Below are 27,476 nucleotides of genomic sequence, written 5' to 3'. Positions count from 1 at the left end.
TGTTTAGAGCTAATTTGCAAAGGTTAGCATGACAATGGATGTTGCTAAGATGTTGAACATCCAAATCATATTTATTAAACAGTGCCATTATGAGCAGGTCAGCACGCTGCCGTTAGCCTCTAACTCAAAGCACTGACGCGCTTCAGAAGCCCGCTAGCTTGGCTTTAGACCTCGTTTTGTTCCCTTTATACTTCATGATTCCACAAACACAGCCTGCTTTGTTGTATTTGATCAAAGTCATTTCATGTTGTTCTGCGTTTCTTACATTTTGTTTTTCTCTTTTTTTTCCTTTTTTTTTTAAAACATCAGTACAGCCGAGAGGAATGAGATGAATTTCATCACTTAGTGGCTGGGTTAAGTGCTCTATGATATGCGGCGGTGCGTTGCTCCAGTTTGATTTATGCTGTATTGCGTCAATTTGGGTAGTTACTGAGCCACTTATCAGTAATGAGGCAGCACCACAGAGCAGTCAAGAGGGTGTAACAAGGGTCACAAGGTTGTTGCAAGTGCAAAACAAGGAGCTAATTGGAAACCGTAAGTTTGACTGAAGATGTGGTTTGTGACTTCACTAGCGTTAATGCTTGGGCTGCAATACAGTCCAAACTGTTTACAATGGTGAGTGTACATTGCTTCTTTCATGACGTCTACGAGTCTACATGTGAAATCTGTTAACACGTTAAAAGTACAATAACTAATACTGGGATGGCACTGTAGAAGCGACATGTTTTACAAATGAGAATTACATATACTACAACATTTACTTCAGATATTAGATATATACTTAAGAAATCACATTTTTTCGCTCCACCTACGTGCACTCCAGTCCACTGCAGGATGGCTCCGCTGTTTGGTTTGAACTCAGCAAATGTAATCCCCCATGTTGATTAAACATGTATGAGAGTGCATTGTGTGGCTCTGCTGATCTGACAAAATGAAACAAATAAACTTTGGTTCTCTCTGGAGATTTTTGTCTTTGTCGTCAGTCTACGCTGACAAAGTGTCTACCGGAGGGAGGAGAGAGAGCAATGTGTGTTCTTCCTCCGGCACACCTCACCAAATAAACACCACACCAAAATATTTGGACTGGTACTGATATATATATATATATATATATATATATATACAGACACACGTATAATATTGTATTCAACATTACTATTACAATAATATATGTAAATGTGTTACTGTTCTATGACATTATGCGGTGTATTTATTCACACTAACACAATATCTAATTAAATCATTACACGATCATGTATAAATCATTCCGTTGTAGGCCATGATACTATCTCACACTATCTACATTGCTTGTTAATAATCACGCCACAACAGTATGACACATTGGTTCATATACCTACTGATTGTGAGTACTTTGTTTACTGCTCTTGCAATCTTGAGTTAAATTGCTCTTATACATTTTCTATTTGCATTGGTATTCAAAGAACAATCCAGTTATTACTGTAAATATATATTTAGCAATTTGTACTTTTATCTTTCTGCTGTCCTTTTTTCCTTTTTGCTGCTTCGGCACCTGCTTTTGAGGATGAATAACAGCTAATCTTATTTCATCAGTAGAATAAATACAACATAATGTGGATTTAAAACAGCTTGAGTACTCGGTTATTAAACCAGTTACTGTGACATGTAAAATTAAATCATTCAATTATCGTGTATAGGACATTCACATAACGTGTGACTGTAGAATTGTGGTCTAGGAAAATGCCCGGCTTTGTTTCTGGTGTGTTTGTAACTCAACCCGCAGCAGCCTGACCGGTGGAGTGTTGTCTCTCCCGCTCAGGTTGACCATTCACGCCGAGTGCCCCATGCACCTGGAGGATTTCCCGATGGATGCACACGCCTGTCCTTTGAAATTCGGAAGTTGTAAGTCAGTTCAGTTGGTCACAACAAAACAGACTTTAATGGGACAGACAACGCACAGCGGGAGGGTGGGCATTGTTCTCTACAGGCCTTTCCTTTCCTGGAAACACTTGAGGGGGGGGGGGGGTACAGCCACCGGCATGAAGTGAAAGTTTCCTTCCGTCAATTCCTACCAAAGAGTCTGTGTGAGTGCATGTAGCCGGTAGGGTTCACCATGCTCATCATCTTAGAGTCACATGCTACCATTTGCTAATCAGTAGCACTAAACACAGCTGGGGCTGATGTGAATGTCATTATTTTTGTTTTTTTGCCATTTTGTGCCAATTGCTGTTCTCTCTGTTGGCCAGATGCTTACACCAATAACGAGGTGATCTACCTGTGGAGCCATGGAGACGAAAACTCGGTTTCTGTTGCGGAAGATGGCTCCAGGCTGAACCAGTATGACTTACTGGGACATGTTATTGGCAAAGAAACCATCAGTTCCAGCACAGGTACATGATATACCCTCCTCAGCTCAGAGAGCAGTGTACAAGGTTTGCGAAGTTGAATCCAATTTGGTGCGTTTGAACGGGAAGAAGGTTTGGTCCAGAACCAAACAGCACACCGCATAACACACTGGAAACCCAAGCAAACCTTATTCCATCTAGAGGGAGCAAAGAGCAAGCAGTGAAGCAAATAAAAACTATTATTGCTCTTACTGCATTATGTATGTAGTAAATTAAATTGCCTTCCCTGTTTCCGTACACTGGCAATCTTTTGTTTGTTTTCAAAAAGAAACCGTGTGCACTTTTCTCCTGTTTCTGTCATTTCGTATTCAGCTTAAATTATTCCGCTCTGGCAAGAAAATGTCTCGGTTTTCGGGGAAATTGTTCAGCATATTTACAAAGATAATTTGAGGAGCTGTGCCGGGGGGGCTGCAGCCAAAAATCAACCTCGGTAGGCATTTTGATCCAACAGGAAAACATAAATATAACATTTCTAACATCAACCTCCGGCTTGAGGGAACAGTGCAAGAAGCTTGATGAAGTGCTACAATACTGATTACTGCAAAGCCATAGAAAGGTCGCTTCTGAGGGGTTGTTGGTAATTACCAATTGAGCAACACTGGCTTTCCGTTCTGAGAGATTTAACCTCTGCAGTGAAGCGGTTTGCTCATGCAGTTCTCAAGAGGGGAGCCATCGAGTCCCACAGATATATCGTGTTCGGAGTCTAAACCATCATGGAGCCGATTTGTCGGGTGGCTCTCAGACCGTTTCCCGCGGGAGGCAGAACGGCTGACTAAAGTTGTAGAGATAAAAGCCCTTGTGTCGCCCTGCGGAGGACACTCTCTGAGCTCATCTTGATTCTAGCGCTGCTCGGTAGTTTAACTTTAAGTCCTGAAAACTGCAGAGGAAAAACTAGTCCGAACTACAAACGCAAAAACTGGAAGTGGACTAAACATGATTTGTTTTTTCATAAACTGGTGCAGCTTGCAGATGTGGGGGGTGGGGTTCTTTAAACCTAATGGACTGCAGTGAGCCAAGGGAGGGGGAGGATTTGAGCCAGTTCGGCTCTGGTTAGAGTCTGCTCGGAAAAGACCCCTCAAGGAACAATGTTTTTCCTCGTATCTTTGCAACACAGATCACAGACATGGCAATGAGAGCTAGTGCTCGGGGGAACATTTGCTGCCGTCAGTGACCAAATCTGAGCTGAAGGAAATGTTGAATACCAAGGGTTAGAATGACACAGGCCACCGATCGTCACATCTACAACTGTGGGAAAATGTAAATGTATCGAAAGCAGCACTCCACTGAAAATGTCCGGTGTAATTGGACGTGGCATTGTTTCCCTATGCGGACAGCGCAAGCACTGCTTTTCCACGACCTCGTAATCCTTTCACAGAAAGGACAATTGAAGCGTCAAATCTGAACCAGAAACACTCTAACCGGGGATGTCTTCTGTCATTTCATTTCTTATTCCACCCGTCCAAATTCCACCTTTCATGCTTGTCTGTTCGGATCACAAGTCAAACTGAGGCTAGGTCGGTCATGTGACCAACATGTACATTACATCTATTGGAATACTGGAGCAGCATTTTCTACGTCCCTTCTATGGTTCACTTGCTCCTCTAGGAGACTTTAGAGAATACTATGAGCTACTTTAATGATGTAAATGTTCCACCTTGAATATTTCAGCTTTTGCATCTTCAAACTGTGCAAAGCTGTATTAATAATTATGAAACTGTGTCTCTCTCCGTCTCTTTCTATGTTTCTCTCCTCCCCCTCAGGAGAATATGTAGTGATGACAACATATTTCCATTTGAAAAGGAAAATTGGCTATTTTGTGATTCAAACCTACCTCCCGTGCATCATGACTGTCATACTGTCTCAGGTCTCCTTCTGGCTAAACAGAGAATCTGTTCCCGCTCGCACTGTATTTGGTAAGTGCCATTTTGTGTTTGTGATATAAAACATGCACTTAATGATTGATTGGACAGGTCAGATCATTCTGCGGCGCTTTTAAAATCATGCAGCAAAGTACTAAATGTGCAGAGCCGCATTTATTCACATCAGATGATTCAGCAAACAATTTGAGGAAAAGGTTTCTGCTCAAAAAGTTACTACTAACAAAAGAAACCAGGCTGGGTGTGTTAAACCTCCTCTTAAGTTACCATAAACCACAATCACACGTTTGCTGCAATGGGAAAAAAAAGCTGTTTAAAGAAAATGTCACAGAATCAAATCCTCACCATTAGAAAATGCATTTTAGTATCTAATATTGCGCAAATAAAGTACTCTGCTCCATATGTGACACAGCATTTTGTACTGTTATCAATGTATGCAATCTGTCCATGCAGCACCATTCACGATGACACCATTGTGTCTGCTTAGATTTGGGGCTATACAAAATAAAATGAATTGGATTGAATTAGATCACCCTATGCTTAAAGAGGAGATGTAATTTGCTCTTACTGTCCCCGCCTCCCTTGACCTGTGCTTGTTGAATAATCAGCATTGTGATCTGGAACTTGAGCACACATGTGCATGGAGTAGCACACGCTGTACACCGTAGGTGGTAAATGGGATTGCAAAGCGGGGGGGGGCATCGTCTTCATCGTGTTAGCCAGGAGGGAGAAGCCCATTACAGCTGCCTACCTGTCCCACTGGGAATTTCTGAGTAACCAAAAGGTCCTTCAGTTGTCCACAAACGCACGCCTACACAAACGGTTTACCTTTACCTCAAACGGAGGAGTTTGAGGAGCCGCAAGTGTCACTTAGTCGGTGGAATGATTGAGACTTTATCCGTGAGGGACACGGTTCCCTGCAGTGCTCACATCTGTTTTTCTTGTGCGCACAGTCGCATTGAGTAATCAAGTTATCATGTCTCACAGATTCAATGGACTTTTACCATAATTTATCTTACCAGAAAATAATGTCCAACAGAAAGTGTATCAACATTTCTTTCTTTTAGTGCTTTAAAAATGTCAAAGATATGCAAAATGCAGTAGCCGACAGTAGATCAATCTCTGTCCTTGATGAAAGTGAATAGTTACCCATCAATCCTTTTAGTCCGGAATTAGAATTTCTCACCTATGACTCAGTGAAATTGGTTGACTTCCCTGTTCTGCAACACAATATTCCTTTCTAGAGCCTATTGTGTATCTATTTTTCCATCAGATGAGATAGGCTGGAACAGATGAGGCGATTGCTTTAATGTGGTTGGGTGGGCAGCCATTGTCCGACCCACATTTCATCCCCTGCAGCACAGAATGTAAAGGCCAGGATGTGAAAGGATATGTGTAGATTGGGTCCGTCTTCCTTTTCAAGTTTGTTTTTTATAGACCTTTGCACTTAGTTATGCATTTGACACTTTATAAATCATCTATGTTGTTTGCTGGAAAAAAGTAATTCAGATGATTAAGCTAAATCAGATGTCCAAAGTTGCTCTTACATGGAATTCTGGTTCCTAAAATATTCCCCCACCCCACAACAAGATTTGACCTGGGTTGTAGATTTAAACTTTGATTTAAAGTGTTGAAAAAAAAAACAGAAGACATTTTCTGATGTTCTTGTTTTCATCCTCAGGGGTCACCACTGTCCTGACCATGACCACCCTGAGCATCAGTGCTAGAAACTCCCTCCCTAAGGTGGCATATGCCACTGCCATGGACTGGTTCATGGCAGTGTGCTACGCCTTTGTCTTCTCTGCCTTGATTGAGTTTGCCACAGTCAACTACTTCACCAAACGCAGCTGGGCATGGGATGGGAAAAAAGAGGGCATGGAGATAAGGGTGAGTGATTCTTATTTATATACTCTTTTCTTTTTTTTCCTCTTTTCTTTTTTTTTAAATTGATACGACACGGCCACACCTTTGCGCTGAATCAACATCAATAATCACAAACGCCTTTCCCGAAAATAACAAACGCAACAGTTTTTTCAGAGACGGGTTTACGTCCGCCTGTTTCCTGCAGATGATTGCAATTGTTCCTCGTCTTTGGATCTGATAGCCTTGGTAAACATGCTCCAAGCTGCTCAACAGGTCCTTATTTACTCCAAGAGGAGCGACGAGAGAAAATTGCACTTTAAAAACCGAGAGAAAACTCCCTCCTTAAAGCAGCCTGTAGTCTTTTATAAAGAGCTTTTATTTATTCATCAACAGCCAAATGGAACAGGGACAGTGCGGCGGAACTGTGGGAGCAGAAACAGAAGTAAACTCCCAAAGACACTGGCCCTGATTTACGATGGCAGCGTACGTCTTATCCTTATAGTCAATGGAAGATGCCGCCCCAATTCCCTCTCAGAGATTGGGCGTTGTGTGCATCATCTAAAATGACCCACCCGAGGCTGATGCGTTTATTCATAAACTCTAATAAATCACAGCCAGTGATCGTGTCAACAGTCTGTGCAGTTTGCTTGTTGTTTATGAGGACGTTGAGTGACGGTGAGTTTTTTTTTTCTGGTGCTCTGTTCAATACAACGAGAGGTTTTGCAGGCGTCCCTACGAGATGCCGTTTACTGAAGCAATGATGCAGTTGCATGAATGAATCTAATTCGGGCGTAATAACCTCAGTGCTTGAAGTCAACATTATTTCTATGAGTTTTTTAAGTGGTCACATCAAAAGTGTAATATATTTCAGAACCTTGAGTTAGTATTAAAGCTGATACTGAGATGCAACAAAGGGAATTTAAGCACTTGGTCCCGTGCTGAATGTATGAAGTTCTCCATCAATTAAAGCTTCAAAAAGGCTCATTTGCACTTGTAATGAAAAGAGCAAATACATTATTTCCTATTTTGGTTTGGGCCGCATCAGGTGTTGGCAGCCCTGTGGTTTGATTGACAGTGCTGAGAGGTAGAATATGAAACGTAATTTTCTCCCATTAAAAATAGCCTAGACTATAAAATATATATATATTTAAAATAACTCTCATTGAATGGTTTGCCCAGATCTGTGTACATCTGAGTGTTTAGTGTATTGTAGGTATTTCATACATGAATGAAACTGCATATATAAATAGTGGCCATATAAAAGATAAAAAAGAAACATGAAACGTGAAATATGTCCTACAGTGAAAAATATTGAATGGAATACTTCTAACAGCCACACATACAACATACCTCCTCTACTGCGACAGACATTGCCACAAATCTATTTTCTGATACTAATGTACAGACAGCTTGACACAATCAGAACAGCCTCTCCAGTGTTTTTTATAGTTTGACATTTGGTCCTCGGAGTGATTGGCACAAACGCATATTGCTGCCATGGAACTTTTCAGTTGGGGAGAATAATTTGTTTCATTGCAGGGGTTTTTTTCCCCCCTTTTGATGCCTCGTCTAAATGGTAACAGCCTGGGCTGCGTTCTCGGGTGCTGTGCTGAGCATGCAGTTGTCATGATAGATAAAAAAAGAATGGGGTCACAGAGGGAGACGTGGCGCTCCCATCACACTCACCGCTAGAACGGGCTACTGGAAAGCAAAGCGATCCGACTACACTTGCCTTTTCCCCTTTTATAATATATCTATAATAAAAACTTGAACTTATAAGAGGATGCCTATCTATTAGGCTGATGTGTTTTTTCAGTGAGAGAAGTTTGAGATCCCAGTCATCGCCCTTTACAGGACCAAACGATGACTTCATCATCATCAGGCTCCATCTCATTTGAAGACTGAAATGGCCGCAGAGTCAATGTGGACTAATTTACTTGCCTAGTCACAGTTTCTTTGACATTTTCTCTCTCTTTTGTCGCCCAATTCTCCGTATGACAAGCCAGCCACCCAATTAGAGCGCCCCTCGCCGGCCGAAGGTGGGCTTATTACCGAAATTAGCCAGTGGGGAGGTGGGTTGGATCGAACGCCCGCGTACTCTTGGTGACACATGATTGGACTCCGCTGTGTTGGCCGTTATTCGCTGGTTTCAGCAGCACGCGCAGGGGCACCGGCTCATGTGCAGCGGGCGTCGCTGCTGGAGCCAAGGAGAGATCGCGGTTAGACGTGTACAGTATGGCTCACGCCTGCAGCACAAACCACTGCAGATATTTTTCAACATTAGTGGTTTGGAAAATTGGAGGCACAGCCTGTCATCATCATCATCATCATCATTCCTGGCAGTCACATTCCAGCGCGACACTGAAGCTCATTTTTCCCCTCCAACAACAAGGGAAGTTTAACCAAACTTTTATGTGGTTAACACGCAGTGTGCTCGGGTGAAAGAAAAGACGAAAAAAAAAGGCCGCCATTTCTTGAGGCCGTTCTTGTTAATTGCCCTTTTGCACACTATTTCTGTCCGAGTTGGCAGTGTTGTGACGCTTGATTATTTGCCTCTTGGCCAGCTTCCTCCGACTGCCGTGACTTGGAATAACCTCTTTAATATAGAAATACAAGGTGGTCATATCTGACCACCGATCTTAAATATCAACACTAGGTTAGGTAACCTGTAACACACAACCTGAGAGATTAAACTCATGCAACTACAACCTAAATGACACACACAGGGACACGTTGTGGTCCCTAAAACACAGCGTGCATGCTCACTTAATACTTGAGGCAACCAATATGCCAAAACTTCATCGGCAATCTTAGACAAGGACAGACTGTGACAAGGTTCCGTTACATGCACACATGCACACACTGAGCTGCAGACAGCAGGACACAGCAAGACATCATAACCGCCACGATGCGCCACACTCATGAGGAAATTCTGATGCAACAATCTGTAGAAGTAACAAAGAGAAGGTCAATAGATGCATTGTGTTTGAGGTTGTATTTTTGCCTGCGGCCAGCCAAATTGGTTTGAATAGTGCGTGAAAATCTTTGGCCGGAAGTAAATTATGTGGTGAATCACATTAGGTTCATAACACACACACACACACACGGCCCGCTGCCACATGTGGTTTCCCCAATAATTCGGCTGGCAACAGCTTGGCTAAATAGCGACAGAAAGTAAGTTTGCTGGGCTCGTTTGTCAGGTTTCTGTGCAAAGAGCATCCCTACTACCGAGGAGAGAAGAGTTTAGGGGGCTGTGATTAAGGTCTTAGGACACAATTCGGAAAAACGGCCAGACGCTCTTCCTGCTGACGTGACGCCCTGGCTGTGACAGACGAGGCTGGTGGAGGTGTTGAGCGTGGAGGAATCCATAACCTGGGAGAGCGTCAGGTTACCCAGGGGTCGCGTCGAGCGTCTGGTTACCCATTAGAGCAACTCTCACTCTCTCTCTGTACTAATTGACTTCAGATAGACCCCTTCAGGCAGCGTCTCACCATTCCTCTGCTTAATGCAATCAACCGTCTGCGAGCTTTGTTCGGTTCTCCAGCAGACTTATTGTTTCTGCAGAAGAGCTTGAAGGATTTTCCTCCTCCTGCTCACTTGAGGAGTAATCATCGATCGCACTGAGCACTTGTCCTCCTCAATCCTGCTGCCTCCATCTCCTCAGACAGATATTCTGAACATCACGTGTAAAGCCATTTTTCCGCCTCCATTTTTGAGGAATGGTGAATAATGAGGATAAAGACCAAACAAAACCGTTGGTGATGAGCTGTGTGTGAAAGAGATGCAGCGTGTAAGGGGATGGGGGAAAGAGGGGGGCGCTACTTGTTATGCTAATTTAAGAGATTGAGTCAAAAAGAAAGGAAAAGTAAAATGAAATAAAGCTAAAAAGTTAAAGCTGGGCTCAAAGTGAAAGTTAAAACAGGGAGCACAAACGCTCGGTTACGTGACACGTAGTGCTTCACTGGGGCCGAATGGTGCGAAGCGAAATTACCCAAGTCCAGGCTTACACGCTTCATGCCACACAGGACACTAAAACTGTGCCCGGTGATCAATCTCGGTGCCCTACTTGTTTCCTCACATCTACCTTGTGCTCTGCACTCTTTTAGTGCCGACAGATAACTGAAAGTAGCATCACCAGAGGATTCCGAGTGTATGAATTTAGCAAATAAAATTCTAAATTTCGATCCGGTGTTGTGAACAAAGCCGTTTCTCCAGCCAGCTGTCACACACAGCCTTCGTTGCGTTTGCTGTATTGCGAGCTGTACGAATGAGAGCAGGCAGGCCTCTTCAGGCCTCTTTAGTTTTCAGGCACTGTTATTTTGCTTCCTTTCCAATGCGTCTCCATGATGTTATTGTTAGCGGTATCAGACGGCCTTCAAACCTACTTCTGTAGTGAGGCAAAATATAGAGTGCTGCAGGTTTGACGTATTTTGTAGACCATCACACTGGATCCATTGACAAGATGGATAAATGGCAAAAAATAACCTCTGTAGCAAACATGCAGGCTCGATAATATTTACAAAAAACGACGACACCTTTTATGATCGTTAAAGCGTCGACGCAACCGGCGAATGTAAAAAGCTTACATTAGACTATAAACAAAGTACACTACGGTCACATGACTTGCCGTCACCATCGCTAAGCTAAAGTCATTTAGCAGTACATGAAAGCGTCAAAATTCCCGAGAGGGGTATTTATGTTGTGGAACAAAATGTTGAAATCTCTTAAGCATTTCTGAACCACAGAACTTATATCATTCATCTAAAATAAAACACTTATTAAAAACATTGAATTCATGGGACTGAAGGTGCAAAAATGCCGACTCAGTTCTTAGTTTTAGAACTCATTCCTGCAGCACAATATTATTATTATTTCCACACTTTAATTTGGTCTGGAATTTTTTTCCCAAGCTTTTTCTGCAACCCGGATATATATGATTTAAATCACCATACTAATAGCGTAACATGTTCAAAAGTACTTCTAGCTAGATACTGATGAATAGAGTATGTAAGTTGGGTAATTTTAATATAATTGGTAAACTTTTTTTCTTTTCTACTTTTCTTTTCAGGAACCGTTTCAGGCTAACATGGCCAGGATTAACGATATGGTTAGGCTTTTGTTTTGTTCTTGTGTGTGTCGTGTCTCGTGGTGTTGCTTCTATTTCCTCTTTATGAGTTCAAATGGAAGTATTGTTCAGTCTGGTGCGTCGCCCCTGACAACCTTTACCTTTACTGCCTTCTTCCTTTTCAGAGAAGAGAATCGTCGACGTTGTCCAAAAAGACAAACAACACCTTCAACATTGTTGGAACCACCTACGCCATCAACGAGGCTAAAGACCAAGGTTTAACGACCATTGCCAAGAGTGCCGCCGCAGCGGCGGCCAAACACCAATACCTCCATAAAATGGAAGACCCCTACACGGAGGCCAAGAAGTCCTACAACCGTGTCAGCAAAGTGGACAAGATCTCACGCATAATTTTCCCAGTTTTGTTCTTCATCTTCAACTTAGGCTACTGGGCCACGTATGTCAACAGAAAGCCCGCCATCATGAAGGCAAACAACTCAAACTGAATTTAACCAAATGCTAGGCTTGATCTGGAGGTAGACAGGTTTGCAGGAGGCCAAGTCCATCGCATCTCATTGTGTGCGGGCTCGTTTTGTGGGTCTGTTTTTTCTTAAGAGTTTGATATGTTGCACGTCTGTATAGATGGAAGGCACATTTTAACATGCAGTAGATTCTCATACAGTCGTGGACCTTGGAGGCAGCACATTTTCACCCCAGACTGTGTTTGCGTAGATTTACTCCCCCCCCCCCCCCCTCTCCCACTTAGCTCTAGCCCTATTCCCTGTTGTGAGTAACCAAGTGTCCCTTTGCTGTATCTTGATGCCGGCCGTTTTGTAGAGTAGTCAAACTATGTTTTGACATGTTTGTGCTTTGCTTATAATAAGTTAAGAGCAAGCATGCATTTGACGTTTTCATTGAAGCTCATTAGCAATGCCGATGACGTTTTGACGCGTCCATCGAAGCTGACAACACGCATGCACGCAACCAGCAATGCACACCAGAAGAGCCATTCGGTTTTGGGCTTTACCATGCATCTGTTAGCCGGGGGCAGCCTGTATCGTTCCATAGGAACATCATTAATAATAGTCAGCGACTGGCCTTCAGCTGCTGCTGAATCTCAACAGGCCCGATGGAGAATCATTTTGAATTGCTGGCACGTCGCGTGGGGGCTGCCTGTACATTTTCTAGTCCGGTGGCGCTTATTGTTTTTACCGGGCCGCGTACGCTCAATGACGGAGAAGCTGTGTGCCTTGGTAAATACACGCAAGGAGGAAGGCTTTTAGCCACTCGCATTTCCAGCGCGGTGGTCTGTGTGTATACATTAAATGCACACATATACTGGTGTCCACAGGTTCCGCACTCTGCAGTATGTGGCTGCCCCCCCCCCCCCCCCCACTTATCCCAACCCCCCACGGGCATGGGCACAGAGTGTAAAATTGCCCATTATAGTGGAAGGTTAACAGACCTCTGCCTGTGAAAAGATGACGCAAAAGAGATTAAAAGGATGCAGCGTAGTCCAGAATAATTATCATGTGCATTTGTGTTTTGGCTCGTGAAGTATCCATGAGCTAAGCAGTCATAACAAACTGCCACCATTACCTCAGACTGGAGTGGAATTCTGAATTTTTTATTTTGCGTTTTCCATGGAAATGCAAATAACATTAGCTTTTTTATACATTAGAATCATGATTTCTTTCATAGGCAGGCACCCTGGTGCCTTTATTTCTTTGTTTTCTCAGCAGTGTTTGCTCCATTTTGATTTCTCTGCATTGTCATAAAATAATTAGTTTCATGTTGTACTTGATTGTGTAAAGAATATTGGTGTCAATTATTTGATTGTCTACATATGCTTTACCGTTTTTGTGTTTTGAGGTAGACAACCAAGTCCAATATGTCTCAATCATGCAGTATTTCTAAACAGATTATTGTCACTGGAGACTATCATACTACAAAATACTGTGAAACAAAATAACAAAAATTATGATAAATAATAATTGTTTTGAGAGCAAATTAATCAAAATGATTTATTTTTTTAAATAGCAGTTTGTCTGTAGTTCTGGCTGCTGTCTCCAACTTCGGTTTTCTGTTTGTTAAGATCTGTATTTGGTTTTGTATTGAACTTGGTATGCGTTTTACACAGGTTTGATGTCATTCTAAAGTAATTTCCGTTTCTGCTTGATGCATTTATGCATTGTCTTCATTATGAACTCTTTGATGACCACTTGCTACATCCAGTGGATTCAAACTGTACCTTCAGCGGTACAGTAAGCCTGGGAGAATGAGGGAACTGTGCTGTGGCCTCTTAAAAAGGTGTGTTAGTAACACAAAACATGTACAATGTATGCATCATAGTTTCATGCATGACAATCTGTACATGTGTATGTCTGCAACCTCCAATAATGAGGTTTGTCACACTGGAATAGGGCTAAGTATCAGTGATTCTCCCCAGTTAGTTGCCATGTACATACTCATAACATCAGCAACATCTGCGTAAACACCAAAAAGCCCAATTATTTGTGCATATTGTTAGGATGCTAATATTTTACAGCTTCTGAAAGTGTTGTTAGCCTTATTTGGTAACACGTCTCACTTACCGTAAATTAAAATACAAGGTGAGAAAAGGGGAAGACGGTTTGCAATCGACTATGTAAATACATGACCACTCAACTTTTTAGTTTCCGCCGCGGAAAAAGCATCAAGGCCACATTTCAAGGTTCTTCAAAACCTGAATGATATAATTAGATGAATTTGTTAATCAATGATTGAATGTCGGTTGGCATCAGTCTCATTATCTCTAGTCCTGCAGTGATTTTTCAATATTTGACTTTGTAGTAAATTAAACACTGCACAGGACCTTGGAACCTTTAACTCAACCAAAATGCATGTCAAAAGTCATAGAGAGAACATTTTGTTCACGATCTAAAAACTCGCAGCACAAATGGAACAGCATGAACTGGTAAACCATTTAAGTTCAAACCCATACACAAACCCAAACAATGACAAGATAAATGACAACACTATAAACTTTTGATGAGATTCGTGAGGCGCTTATAACATTTTAATAGTCGCGATAAATCCCATTAAATTCATAATGACAAACCAGGTGAAAATGTCCCTTCTAAATAGCAATTATTTTGTACAACAATCAGACGCCATGCTGCGGACACGGTGTGACTTCTGGAATTGAATCCACTATTGCTGTGAGGATGACTGAGGGCCAAGTCTCGGTATAAGACTCAATTTTGATGATTTTGTCTCAAACAAATGGATTCCCGTCTCAAAACAAAACTGATAAACATCTGCTGAGGGTGTTAAAAGCCGACTGGCTGCTGCTAATTCCATATCTGATGCAGCGTTATGTTTACGCATGATTATCTGGCTAATGTGATCTAGGTCGTAAACAGTCATGAGAAGAAGCCGCCGCCGAGTATTGGATCGGCCTTCGTCAGCCTCAAAAAGACAGTCATGCTGAGTGACAGTCTTCTCATTTCCAAATGTCACGAATCAAGCCAGTTGACATGATAATTATGTTGTAAAATGTGGGTATCAACGATGCACTCGCATTTTAGCAGTGTAAAGGAATACAATGGAATTAGATCGTAGAAAAGATGATAAAATGATAAAAACCCTGTCCAAATATCTTTAAGATGTGAATTTCGGAAATATTTTCCTGCTGCATCTTCACACATAACTGATCATAAATGGTTTGCCGGGGGATCTGTTTGGTCCATTTGGTGTGTGGGTGACCCTTGTAATCTACAGGTATATCCTGTATACAGAAGCCTCTGCTTAAGACAACTAGCTTAATACATGTCCCAATTTGGCCAAAATTACATGTTTAGCTTGGCACGACATATGAGATAAGTGTGAAAAAGACTTTCAGATACACAAAAGCCCGACCTGCGGCCTCCGCAGCAGAATCCATGTCATCCAAACTGCTCAGACCGATAACTCTACAGCCATAGCAAGTAGATCATGGAGTAGTTCAAAAAGTATTAGATGACGGATCAACTTTAAAAAGAAATAAACTAATAATGCAAGTATTTCAATGAGTATGCACGTTCATCTGGCATTATAAATGATGGGCTTGTGGTATTTTGGGAATTATTTCCACATATCCGTATCCGAGGGGTTTTGATGGACAGGGCTCTTCTCTATTGTTGCCATTTAAGTTTGGTAATGACTTATTCGTGTCATTAATGTTATAAATACTTTCCTCGCAAGACATATCATCCTATAAGATACTGTATATTAAGAGTGTATTACTACTGTATATGAATCTATCTATTCAGTATAGCATTAAATATAATGTTTTATACAACATAACCGCTACAATGATGCAAATCTCTTGATGGGTAGAAAGCTGTAGACTAATAGATTACCTAAACGACGTATAATGAACTAAATGGCAACAATTCTAATCGCTCAGAATAGAGATACCAACTTGTGAATTTGTAGATATTGTGAAATCAATTGCTATAGTTTTTGTGAATATTGATAAGTCACGTCATTTATTTTTGACATCCAATAGGTACCGCTGTCATGCATCGCGCTCTGTGACATCACGTCTTATGGTACTTTAAAAAAAAAAAGACCCACAGTAGAGACGATATTCATCAAGCTACTTACTCCATCTGTACCTTGTGTGCACTTTTCAAACCCAACTGTGAATTAGCAGCTGTCTGCAAGCAGAGTTGTACACACTGTGCTCTTTCTCCAGCAATTTCACTGCATGTCTCTACGCGTTGAGAGATCAAAGACGTCCTCCACAAAGACAGCGGCGGACATCGTGGACTTTGTGTTTTTGTTGGGACGTCGCTCTCTATATGCTCAGTGACTGGACTCTGGATGTTGCCCTCTCGCTCGTTCATGTTCTTACTGTATGACATGTAGCACATGGAGGATTAAAAAGGAAGTTGTATTTTGTCTTTGAGTTGCAAAGACCCTTCTTGGTCTACATGGTGGACGCGCCCGATGCTTGTTTGGGAAATGTTTGGGTGCGATTCTTTTGTGTCATTGTCGGGAGTTGTTTTCTCTGCGGTGCTTACACTGTGATTTGTTGTTCGAGATGAAATAAAAGCAGTGCAGTCTGAGGATATCCCACCGGGAAGAAAGAAGGTGTCACTTACATAACAAATCAAACCAATTAAAATGTCTTTCTGGGACGTTTGGCATCGTGCAACGTATAATATCCAGAAGGACTGTAACATATTACACACAAAACTGTCAAACCACAAACAGGGCTAATTTTACATTTCAGTATTGGTGACACAAAAATACATTTTAGCAAATTGTGTTTTCCTATAAAAGCTGCTGGCAGGAACACAATAAAAAGACTGAATAGCGTGTGACAATGAAGTATGTTTTAAGGCTTAACTGGACGACTATGGTCAGAAGGTTCTGCAACACTCGATCCATTTAGAACTTGTGTATTTTTAAGCTCTATAAAGTAAAATGACCCACAAAAAAAAGAATATGGTTTGGTTTTAATATGTAGCGAGAATTAACAATACGAACATCTAAACCAGACACTCTGCGATGGATCAGTTAAAGATATAATATAGTCCTAAAACATTAAATCTCCTGTTGTGTGTACAGAGCACTGAACTAAGCTGAAGGTTTTCAGTGTGTGATTGTTTTCAATAAATAAACGCTGCAGCTGTCGACAGACGTTGAAGGTCCCTGTTCCTGTCTGGCTCCTTTCTACTCCTCACTGCCCTGAAGGTGCCTTAAATTAAGTGCACAGGAATAGTATCGTGTTTAAAACTAAAAACACCTTTTCTCTCTGCAGGCCAGGAGCAGGAGCTCTCAAAAGACACCTTCACGGACACGGAAGGTCGTCTGTCAGACCTGGACTTTAAAGAGGACTCAGATGCAGGAGGATGAACGTGTTTAGCTGTCTTTATTAGGATCTCCCACACTCAGTGACAAAATAAGCAGCTGTGAAAATTCTATATAATCTATAAAACGCATTAACAAAATCAGAAAGAAATTAGAAACAGAAAATCACTCTTCACAGAGGAGTACCTATAAACTCAAAATCAGTCCCTTTGGAGGAAAACCACAAATGCTATGAAAAACTCGAGACTAATCTATGAAAACTTACAAACAGAAAATCACTTATAAGAGGCAAAAAGAATCGGCTAAATGTTGTTAGAACAAGCAAGGCGAGAATTACTGTGGTGGCAGGTTTGGGTGAACGAAAGATCGAAACACTCGGGCACAAGACAAAGGGAGACGCAGACTAGAAGACACATGAGAGAAATGGGGAAACAGGTGGACACCATCAGGAATCAGGGAAGACAATTTGACTGGTGATGCATGAGGAAGAACAAGTGACCTGAAACGAGAGGAAGGTTAATCTTTCAAAATAAAACAGGAAATGACAAGACAAAACCCCAACTTGACCTGTGACAGTCGTCTGCGTGCGATGTTGAATAAAACTATCCATTGCACATGGAGTGGCTTTTAATAACAACTCCGTGACCGGCGCTTTTCTGTTTGTGAACTTGCGCTGACCTCAAACGCACAAAAAGTAGACGACTTGTTTGAGGATTTGCACATTCATTTTTAATGAAAGCGAAGGCCGAACGCTACTCGGAGGATATCTCTATTTGTATAGCAGGAGAGAGAGTCTTATATATTAAATCTTTGAATTGTTGTGCCATTGCCAGCAGATTGGGTTTTACCAGAAACATACACATTACTTGTGAATAATGACAGTGGTATTGTCGCAATCTAATGAAAGTTTCAGCAAAATAAAGTTTGTGTAACTTAAAGCAACTGGGAATTCTGAGTGTTTAGTGCAAATGAGTTTAATTTGTACGGACTAAACAAACTCATGAGCTCAGCCTTTCGTGGTAAACCAATAAACATGCAATGCTAAACATGCAACCAAGTCGAATGTGCTTTTTTCTGTGACCTCAAGGATTTGTTCTTTGTGATGACAGGGTCATACAAAAAAAAAGGACTTGGGCACCAGGACAGGAGGGAAGTTATCCGATCTCCACTGACTGCTTAAGGTGACGAGGGGAAATCTCTTCAGACATCAAGTAGAATTCTCACTCACTTTCAACCTTTGTTAACCGTCATCCTATAAAGGGTCAAACTTTTTTTTTTTTCCCCACGGAGGTTTTATGTGAGGAGCTTCTGATAAACTGTTCCCATCCCTCCGTCCAGAAATTGCAGTTCTTCACAGTGAATAAGGACAAAGAGCTTTCACGTGTCAGTTGGTGTGACCGAGTGTTTGGAGAAATACACGACAGCTTCCAGTTAATGAAAGACATTACTGAGAAAACTGCAGCCCAAAGACATCCACAGTAATAGTCTGGTCGACTGAAAGCCATTCGGAGGAGTCTTCAATCTCACAGACATGCAGTTCTGCGCGGGGGGGAGGGGGTTGATGCCATTACACTGCAGACAGCCGGGGGGGCACTTGATGTAGTTCAAAAGTTCCAGGAACAATTTTCAAATTTAGGTTGGCCGAGTCGCGTTGGAACACATTTACATGAATGCAGACGGCCAAGTTGTGCGTGCCGTACCCGAGAACGCACCAGTATCATCACAGCAGAAACCACAAAGGGACCATAAGAAACCCCCATGGCACCACAATCACATTAGGCCACCTGATCTGACCAGATTGTGTCAAATTCACCGAGTGAGGATGCCGACCGCCACGTGGCCGTCACCCAACAAATCACCTCCAAAAAACACTGCAGAGAAAGAAACCACGATTTAAAATACCTAACCCAGCAATCCGGCTGACACGCGCCAACAGGCAAGATCTTTGCAGCAAATTATTTGGAAGGAAAGGATATTAAAGTGTGTGGCTTTGAAGCAGACACTCTGCTTATAATGGGATGCAGTGCTATTAAGCAGCAGATGAACTCAAGTATGTGGAGACGGGTTGAAGACGGTGATAAGTGGAGCGGAGTGAAACCGCAGCATTAGGGGGGAAAAAAAGACAAATGTGTGTCGAGGGGAGTTTTCTACAAAGCCAATATTATGAGGGGAATGTTATGTGTATGAGACAACAGTCACATTTACATCCTGAAAGCCAAAAGGCTCGCAACATTATCCTCTACAGTGTTCCCCAAAATAACAAGAGGCTTGGGGGGGGGGGACAATTCAGCTCATTCAGCTCATTGTGCTTTTGACATTTGAGTCATGTTGGGGGTCAAACAAACAGCCTGTGGGAACTCACCATGTTATAAAACTACATGAAACCCTTATAATGCACCGGCCACATAAAACCAAAAGGAGAAAGCTTCAACTAGAGCTTCACTCACGTTGATTGAATCATAAAAGCCGATGCAAACGCTCCACGCAGACAGCAGGACTGTGGCAAAAAAAAGTGACGTCATCAGATGCCAGAAAAGCAACCACGAGCAGCTGTACGACGGGAGGAGCAAATGACCAGACACACCTGGCTGCAGCCTCAGCATTCTGCAGAGCACACGAGCCAGACGAGACTCCCCACAATGCAACATTCGCCGGGTCAAGCACTTAACCTACCTTGCTTGTGTAGCTGACGCAGTTGCACTCTGTGACTTGGTAAGTGTGAAGAGGACTGGAGGGGTGTCCCAATAAGCAGGGAGGGGAGTTGGTTTAAGGCGAGTAGGTGACAGATGCAGCATGATCAGGGGTGTGAGAAGTCCAGCCTGAACTTAAACCGTCACTCCTCCACAAATTTCTCCTCAAGACGTTTTTGGCTGCAGGTGAGCCGGATTACAAGCTGCAGCGTTAGTGGCACGAGTTACAATAGGCCTTCATCACACAAAAAGAGTGTTGCCCTTATTTACATTAAAGACGTATCTGTGTCCCAGTAATCCATTACTAACGGAATATCACCATCACATTTTCACCTACTTTACAGAATTACTATATTCTTTTACACGTTTTATATTCCATCATATCATTGCATTAATTCAGTTAAAGACAGCAAGTTATGTATTTCTTTTTTCTGGAAGTACAGCTAATAACAATATTATTGTAGTTTAGAGTAGTTTTACTCGATGATTTTTTGAGTGCCAGAATATGAATGCCACAATTAAGACAAATTGTGCATAACATTGTCATGTTTGATTAAAAAGACCGATGAATGTAGCAAACTAGTCCAGCTTCATCATATTAGATATATAAAAGAGAAAAAATGTAAATCTATAAAAGTACTAATCTCTCTGGGAGGTCCAGCTCATAAATTGTCAAGTTTTAAAATTGGACTGACATTTGATGAGCCAATCATTCCTTCTATCCTTCAACTTCTTTCAACTTAAAAGCCTGACCTTTCCTCCACCTGATGTCACCGGCAACCGCATTATTATATTTAATCATAGCGAGCAATTGCACTGCCTCCCCATCTTGGAGCAGCTCCTCCGTGCCAACTCCAACTGTCACTACAGCCGGCTTCTTTCCGCTGCTCGGTTTCAAGGATTCAAGTGGATGTTTTTTCTAATAGTCCTGGCGATGTCATCTAACATTTGTACGGAATCATTTTCAGCAATTCGCACTCTATAGTTCCTGTGTTAGCACAATGCACAGCATGACTTGTATTGTTATTACAACATTATTCAGATGAAGTAACCTTTTTCTTATCTAAGAGGAAAATTGTCTTATAGTGTCCTCGGTAGTGCTTCCCTAACAATGGTCTGTATGAAGTAACACGTCAGACATGATGCCTGTTCTATTTGAAGGTAATTATTGCTTAGAAATAATACCATAAGAGAATGACCTAAAACTTTCAACAGAAAATGATCCTCCCAATTAAATTACAATGTACCATGTATTAACTGCAGTAAAATAATAATACAGGTATTATCATCAGGTCAGTGCAATAGAAGTGAAAGCCATTGTGATTTATTATGTCCTTTACCACGAAAAGACCGTCCACACATCCCGCAAATGTGAAACGTATTCCCGGACCAACCAGCATTTGTTTACTTTGATTTTTTTCCCCTCCGGGGCGCCTTTAGGTCCCCTCTACTTTGACGACACCTTGTTCACTGAACCTTGGCTTGGCGTTTTTTCGCTGAACAAGATTCCCGCTGGCCCCAGGTGTTTGCTACTTTTCAGAGATTTGTTTAGGTGCTGGAGCGCTGCAGACAGGTACTCTGCCTGAAGGGCTTGTCGGGAGCTTTGTTGTTAATGAGGTGCTTGTTTTGTACACTAGTAGAAAATATTGCTTGAATTGTTCTGGATGATAATTCCTATTAATCAAGTTAATCAAAGTGCTTTATAGACTACCAGCAAAAACTATTTGTGTGAATTGCCCTGTAGTGGAATGGGAGAAGCTCAATACGTAATGAAGCCCAATCCTCCAAAAACCTGAAAAATATTGCAAGTTTGATTCATTTGGTGGCATTTTGTTGTTTTAGATGATCTTGTGGATGAATATTAAACTAGGGGATGTGCATTTGCTAGTTTCCTACAGCCACCAATAGTTCTCACTGAAGAGTCTTTGAAGGCTCCAACCACCTGGTTTGTGTTATGAGTATTAAACCTGAACCAGTTCTGCCCTGTAACCACTGAATACAGCGAATACCTCTTGTCCCCAATATCACTGGCGCTTAGTGGACGGCTACCAATGGTGGTTTCAATCAGGCGCTGGAGAGCAGTCCTGTTCTGGGCCGTGCACCTGCCAGTGTGTAATTTTTCCTGACAGATTTCTATTTGCTCCTCTGTTACTGAACTTGGCACAAGAATTTGTACCTGCGCCAAATGCTGAAGTTACCTTAAGGAATACAGAGGTTTTTAAACTTTTTTCCACAAGAGTTGAGAAGAAGTGATCATCATGTCAGATTTGAATCTCCTTTTGCTGTACACTTAGCTAAAAGGACATTTTACACAATAATCTTTGTTAAATAAACTATTGCTCTGTTTTTTTCTTTCTGCAAAAGGGTGTATTTTATGTTTTTTCATTTTATCTGCCTGGGAAGAGAATGCCTCGTAATCTTTATTGATTTCTCCAGCACACTGCAGCAGACTGCCTGGTCTAAACAGCGAGATGAGGCCATTCATCTCCTTCGGTTGTGACAGTGCACTCTGTTGCCGAGACAAGCAAAGACCCCAGCGGCTTCAGGACGACTAACAAAGGGGCTTGAAAATGAATATATATTACGACCCAACGAAAACTTGGGTCGTAATATAAAACATGGAGAAATGTTTGCACTTACTTACTTGCCTTGGATGAGGTGGAGAGACAGGATAATGCAGACTGGGAATAGCACATCACATCACATGGGCATCGGTGGAACATCCCATGACTGTCGTCACAGCTGCGGAGAGCTGTCACCAGTATGCAGTGAGTTCTCCAGTTTAGAAATACAGAGACTGACATAACAAGGAGACGTGACTTGACTCTGCCGAAACCTCTGCATCCAGTCGCATCATTACGGCTGAAGCGGGAATCGGTTCTAAATTGGCTTCTTTTCAGGCCGACCGTGACTCCAGAGGAGTATGATTTCAAATAAGCGCATGAATCTAAGCTTAGGCTTTGCCATTGGTAGGCAAGTTAATATCGACTGTGCTGAAGTGTTACTGTAGCCGTTGACAGTCGTGGTTCATTAGACTCGCTGGGGAGTGTAAAGCTCAGATGCCCTGTGATAGAATGTGCTGCCCGCACTCACATTAACACGTTAGTACGACGCATTCCTCTTTTCCCACACCGGGGCCCTGTGTTGATCCTTGCTGGTTTGGACTGTGGCGTTCTCAGATCTGTCTGACGCATTTCTTTAATGCATTTAACGGATTCTAATGCGGTCCGGTGCAGCTAGGCGTGAATTTCAGTTTTGATGGTGCCAACCTCTTCGGTTAGGGGGGATTTTATAGTCTGTGTGCCTAAAGTCAGCCCACATCACATCTGAGATGATACCCTGACATACTTACCAATTCAACTCTCTTCCTCAAAGCCCCCCATAGCTCCCCCAGGAGATGCATGGGTGAGCAGGCTTATTCTCCTTGTGGGGTGTTCCCCATGCATGACTGATGTTTAGATTAATATCCTTGACTGATTCCTGCTCTGCGGTGAAGAGGAGTAGGCCTATCAGAGTACAGCCGCCCCCTCAGGAGTCCATTGATTTTCGCACCATTCTGACAAACATAAACCTTCTAGACCCAGAAAATACTTTATTTGTTGTCCATTCAGATGCCATCTCCTCGGGCCCAGCTGTCCGCATCAGCTTTTGTTTTTTTTAAACATCATCTATGTATGCAAAGTAGAGTCTGCTGCCTGCGTGATATTCATCGTTCATATTATTAGATTATTTTTTTCAAATGTATGCGATACGTAAACGCTGAATTTTAATAAAGACAAATACAAATCTGGTTGCTTCGAACTTGCTTATTTATTTGTTTAATTTGGAGTCCAGATAGCTTCTTCTGAAGCACTTAAATGATCAAATCAATATTTAATAAACAGAACTATAAAATGTATTACCTCAGACAGGGGAAGGCAATCAACAGCATAATGTAAATGGAGACAAAACAAACTAAATCATCATCAACATTCGTGTTCTATAATGACTTGCATAGATTCATGTGTAATGGGAGTTCTAAATGTGGTCCAGCAGCTGCCCAGTGTTGATTTGGCTCCTAACGCTTCAGTATTTGCAATTGTGTAAATGATTCTATTACAATAAAATGCAGCTCTCCGTCATTAATATCGTTAATATAAGTGCAGAATAAGCTGCTAAAGAGCAACAGCCATATCGGGTCTGTAATTACACTGTATTTGTAAAAGGTTCATATGCACAATGTATTGCTGCTTTTTCAGATATCATCCAAAGAGCCTCAAGTGGTAAAAGCTGAATGCCAGGACGGGGAAAATGGTAACATCGCCCCCTGGTGACACTAACCAGACAGCAAAAAAGCACTGTGCTTTTGAAAGGGGATCAAACTGCGTTTCAGCACAATTCAAACTCTAAAGTCAAATGTATTTTGTAACGACTGTTAATTTGGTTGTCTATCTCTCATTAGCTTTTCTTTCACAAAACAGCACATTAGATGCAGCACTGGCACGTGTGATACAGGCTTCTGTCCATCCCTTTGAGCTTTTTTTGCTTCAGACATAATCCATTTCAGCTTTGAATGAGGGGTTCATTCAGTTATGACAACACTTCATCTCATCATTTGAGCAGGAGAGTGAAACCAGCTTTCCTAATGCGTTTTGCTCAGAACTTAAAAACCGACACGCCGCTCAGAAAGTCTTTTTTTTCAAGGACAAATTGTCTTGGATTGCAAAATATATCAAATAAGTATCAAAGTTACAAAACATAAACGATTATAAGTGAAAGCAGCACTGCAGCTGCATGCTGTAGCAAAATCAAAAAAATCCCATCAAATTGTTTCTGACACATGGGTTACACTTGCACTGACAGAATGAATTATCCGTCGCTGGAAAAAACAGGCGAATGCTGCAACTGACAGCTTTTAGGCGAGAGGAGCTGTTGTTAGGAAATATTGCATTTTTATTTCACCATTGGGACTAAACTTCTGCTGTCTGCTTCCGAACAAATGAGCAGCCGTGAACCAAACTGAACTAACAGTGTATGCAGAGAGTTGAAAAATACATTGTGTGACTGAGGTTGTGCAGCTGTTTTTCCTCCCTGTTCAGCTGCTCTTCCACAGTCTCCTCAATCTCCAACTAATTGGACTGTTTCAACAATACCTACAGGTCTTCATTTCACTACATTGCTCATACGTGACAAGTTATTTCTCACGTTCCGCCTCTCGAACCAGAAGGCCTGACTCGCTCTTCATCCCTCAGGATCAAGTGCTGTGAAGCCAGTTGGTCTTTAGCCTCCTCTCTGGTCCTCTCCGCATCATGAAGCAAGGCCCAGAGTTTACAGCCCCCTTTGGATTATAAACTGTAAACATGTATACCACTGTTCAGGATGTTGAAAGGCTCCATTTCCTTCTTTCTGGCCATTAAAAGTGACGAGGAAAAGTCTACTGATATGACATTTCCTTATCAAATGACGCCAGACCGTTAAGCTCCCAAATGGAGTCCTGAATAATCCTGTTTGGCTTTTACTTTCCTTAATTTCCCCTTTCTACAAATATGTGTGAAACGTCGTTTTATTCGTCAGATCAAGTCACGGATCGAAGTCTATGGGGCCTCTTGTCCATCTGTGTCTATATACCAATGAGTCACATTACATGTCATTTAGCGGACGCTTTTATCCAAAGCGACGTACAATAAGTGCATTCAACCACAGGGATACAAACTCAGAAAAGCAAGAAACAAGAAAGTGCAATTTCCGCAAATAAGCCAATTTACAACTTGCTATAGATAATTGGCGTTAAGTACAATTTAAGTGCTACAATTTGTAAGTCTTTTAGTCGAGGTAGAGTCTGAAGAGGTGTGTCTTTAGTTTGCGGCGGAAGATGTGAAGGCTCTCTGCGGTCCTGGTGTCTTCAGAGAGCTCGTTCCACCATTTCGGAGCAAGGACAGCAAAGAGTCGTGATCTAGTCGAGGGATTTGCTCTCAGTGAACCTTGAATTAAAACAATGGGCCCCAAACTAATGGGATCTTTTTCCCCTCACATAAATATGATAGCTTGTGTTGAAGTGCACTGGAATATTTCACAGTACACATTTTTACACCAATAGTTTTTTTTTGTGTTATAAATGAATAGTGACACGTTTACCTGTGAGGAAAACACATTGGCTAATTTAATTCTCTAAAATAATAATCGTTCGGGGGGGAACTGCTTTATATTAATCTATGCTAACTCATGGCACATGTATGAGAAAAATCTACATTTCTATCTGCACTATCCTGTGTTTGTGTGAACAAAAAGACCGAAATCTATAATGTAAGCCATTAGTTACACATCAGTATTAATATTGGATGGCGTGATGGATTTGGTGATTCATTCCTGGGAATAGAGATGTTGCTGTGCATAAGGAATGACCAGTGTATACCTCACCTGTTTTCCTCCTTGTACGTCCTCTTTAAGCATTTATCAGTAAATCCTGTGCATGTATCTTTTCATTTAAAACGTATTTTATTCATGCAATTAGAAAATTAGAGAGCAGGAACTTCAGGCTTTTAGTCACAATTACAAAATGTCAGCGCAGAGTAATTTGCTAGACCTACTTTCAAACAGGCCGTACACTGCTGAGTACTACACACACACACACACACACACACACGCACTAATGGAAGTCTGTCAGCGTGGGGTTATTGGGGGAAAAAAAGGGCATCAGCCAACCAAAGCAGGCGCTGTGGGATACATTAGATGTCTCTCAAATATTATTCACTTCTCCTCTTTTCTCCGTTCATACCCCACGCCCTCGTTCATTCCTCTTTGTCTCCCCTGGCTGGTTTGCGAAAGATATTCGCCATATTGAAGCAAATCCCAAACCAATTAGTGTGGAAAGTACGCCCCCCCCACATGATGGCAACACAATGCCAAATGAGCATGGAGGAAACCAGCTGGCAAATTAGTTCTCTGTGAACTTTCATTTGGCAAGTATATATTTTTTATATATGTATATATATTCACTTTAATCAGACATAGCTGTTTTTTAATGAAGTAGTTTCAACGAGATGTATGGCTCCCAACCAAGTCATTCAACTTTCCTGTTAATGTGGCCCTTGATAATGTTTTATCCTAATTAGAAGGATACGAATTATGTGATAACAGTGGATTTTGATTTCATAACACAAATTGATAGCAATATTTTCTTCCATAAATCCGTTATGGTTCACAGTCTCTTTCTTGCCGACTGCAAATTAGGGACACCTTGCCAGGAAGTGACAGTAAGTATAAATGAATAAATAAAAATAAATACATTTTGCTCTTAGGATAATAAATATCCACTTGCACAGATAAGTTAATGCCAATCTGTTCATTTGTTTTGAGGGTAAACTGGCCCCAGTCAAACAAACAGTAAATAGAATTAGAGGTTACTGTCAATGTCTGACCTCCACAAATCCTTAAAACATTGTCCAACGGAAGCTTTATCTGGTGGGGAATCGCAAAATGCACACAATGTTGCCACCTTATGATGAAAATATTTGTATTAATGTGGTCTAAGATACCACACTTAATGTTTAACGGTGTCCCCTCTATGTAGAGGCTACATCTGCTCAGAAATATTGCTCTGAATTAAGTGCAACACATTATTTAACTTTATAAATGCAGGTAGGAACGCATACCATAGATTTGAATTACTGTTGTTTCCACCCTGGAGAAGGAAGACAATTATAAACATAACGATTATACAGTTTCTTATTTGGCAAATGTGGTTTGAATTAAAGTTGTTCTCAGTTGACTTAGGAGC

At 41.7% G+C, this 27,476-nt stretch overlaps 1 protein-coding gene across 2 annotated transcripts in view; it reads left to right on the top strand.

Annotated features, from left to right (window-relative positions):
* gabra3 (gamma-aminobutyric acid type A receptor subunit alpha3) overlaps positions 1-13,366 on the top strand; it is a 67,105-nt gene extending 53,739 nt beyond the window's left edge. Inside the window, exons 6-11 of one of the 2 annotated variants that reach the window (XM_040181781.2) lie at positions 1,799-1,881; positions 2,226-2,369; positions 4,145-4,297; positions 5,943-6,148; positions 11,193-11,231; positions 11,375-12,988. In XM_040181781.2, coding sequence (XP_040037715.1) covers positions 1,799-1,881; positions 2,226-2,369; positions 4,145-4,297; positions 5,943-6,148; positions 11,193-11,231; positions 11,375-11,695 — 946 coding nt within the window. In that variant the 3' untranslated portion in view covers positions 11,696-12,988. Of the gene's footprint in view, positions 1-1,798; positions 1,882-2,225; positions 2,370-4,144; positions 4,298-5,942; positions 6,149-11,192; positions 11,232-11,374 lie in introns of both variants that reach the window. The other variant, XM_040181782.2, reaches the window with a different exon arrangement.
* The last annotated feature ends 14,110 nt before the right edge of the window (positions 13,367-27,476 follow it).

Source organism: Gasterosteus aculeatus, chromosome 7, assembly GCF_964276395.1.
Source record: "Gasterosteus aculeatus chromosome 7, fGasAcu3.hap1.1, whole genome shotgun sequence".
NCBI classification, from domain to species: Eukaryota; Metazoa; Chordata; class Actinopteri; order Perciformes; family Gasterosteidae; genus Gasterosteus; species Gasterosteus aculeatus.
This window is presented reverse-complemented; position numbering and strand designations above follow the sequence as displayed.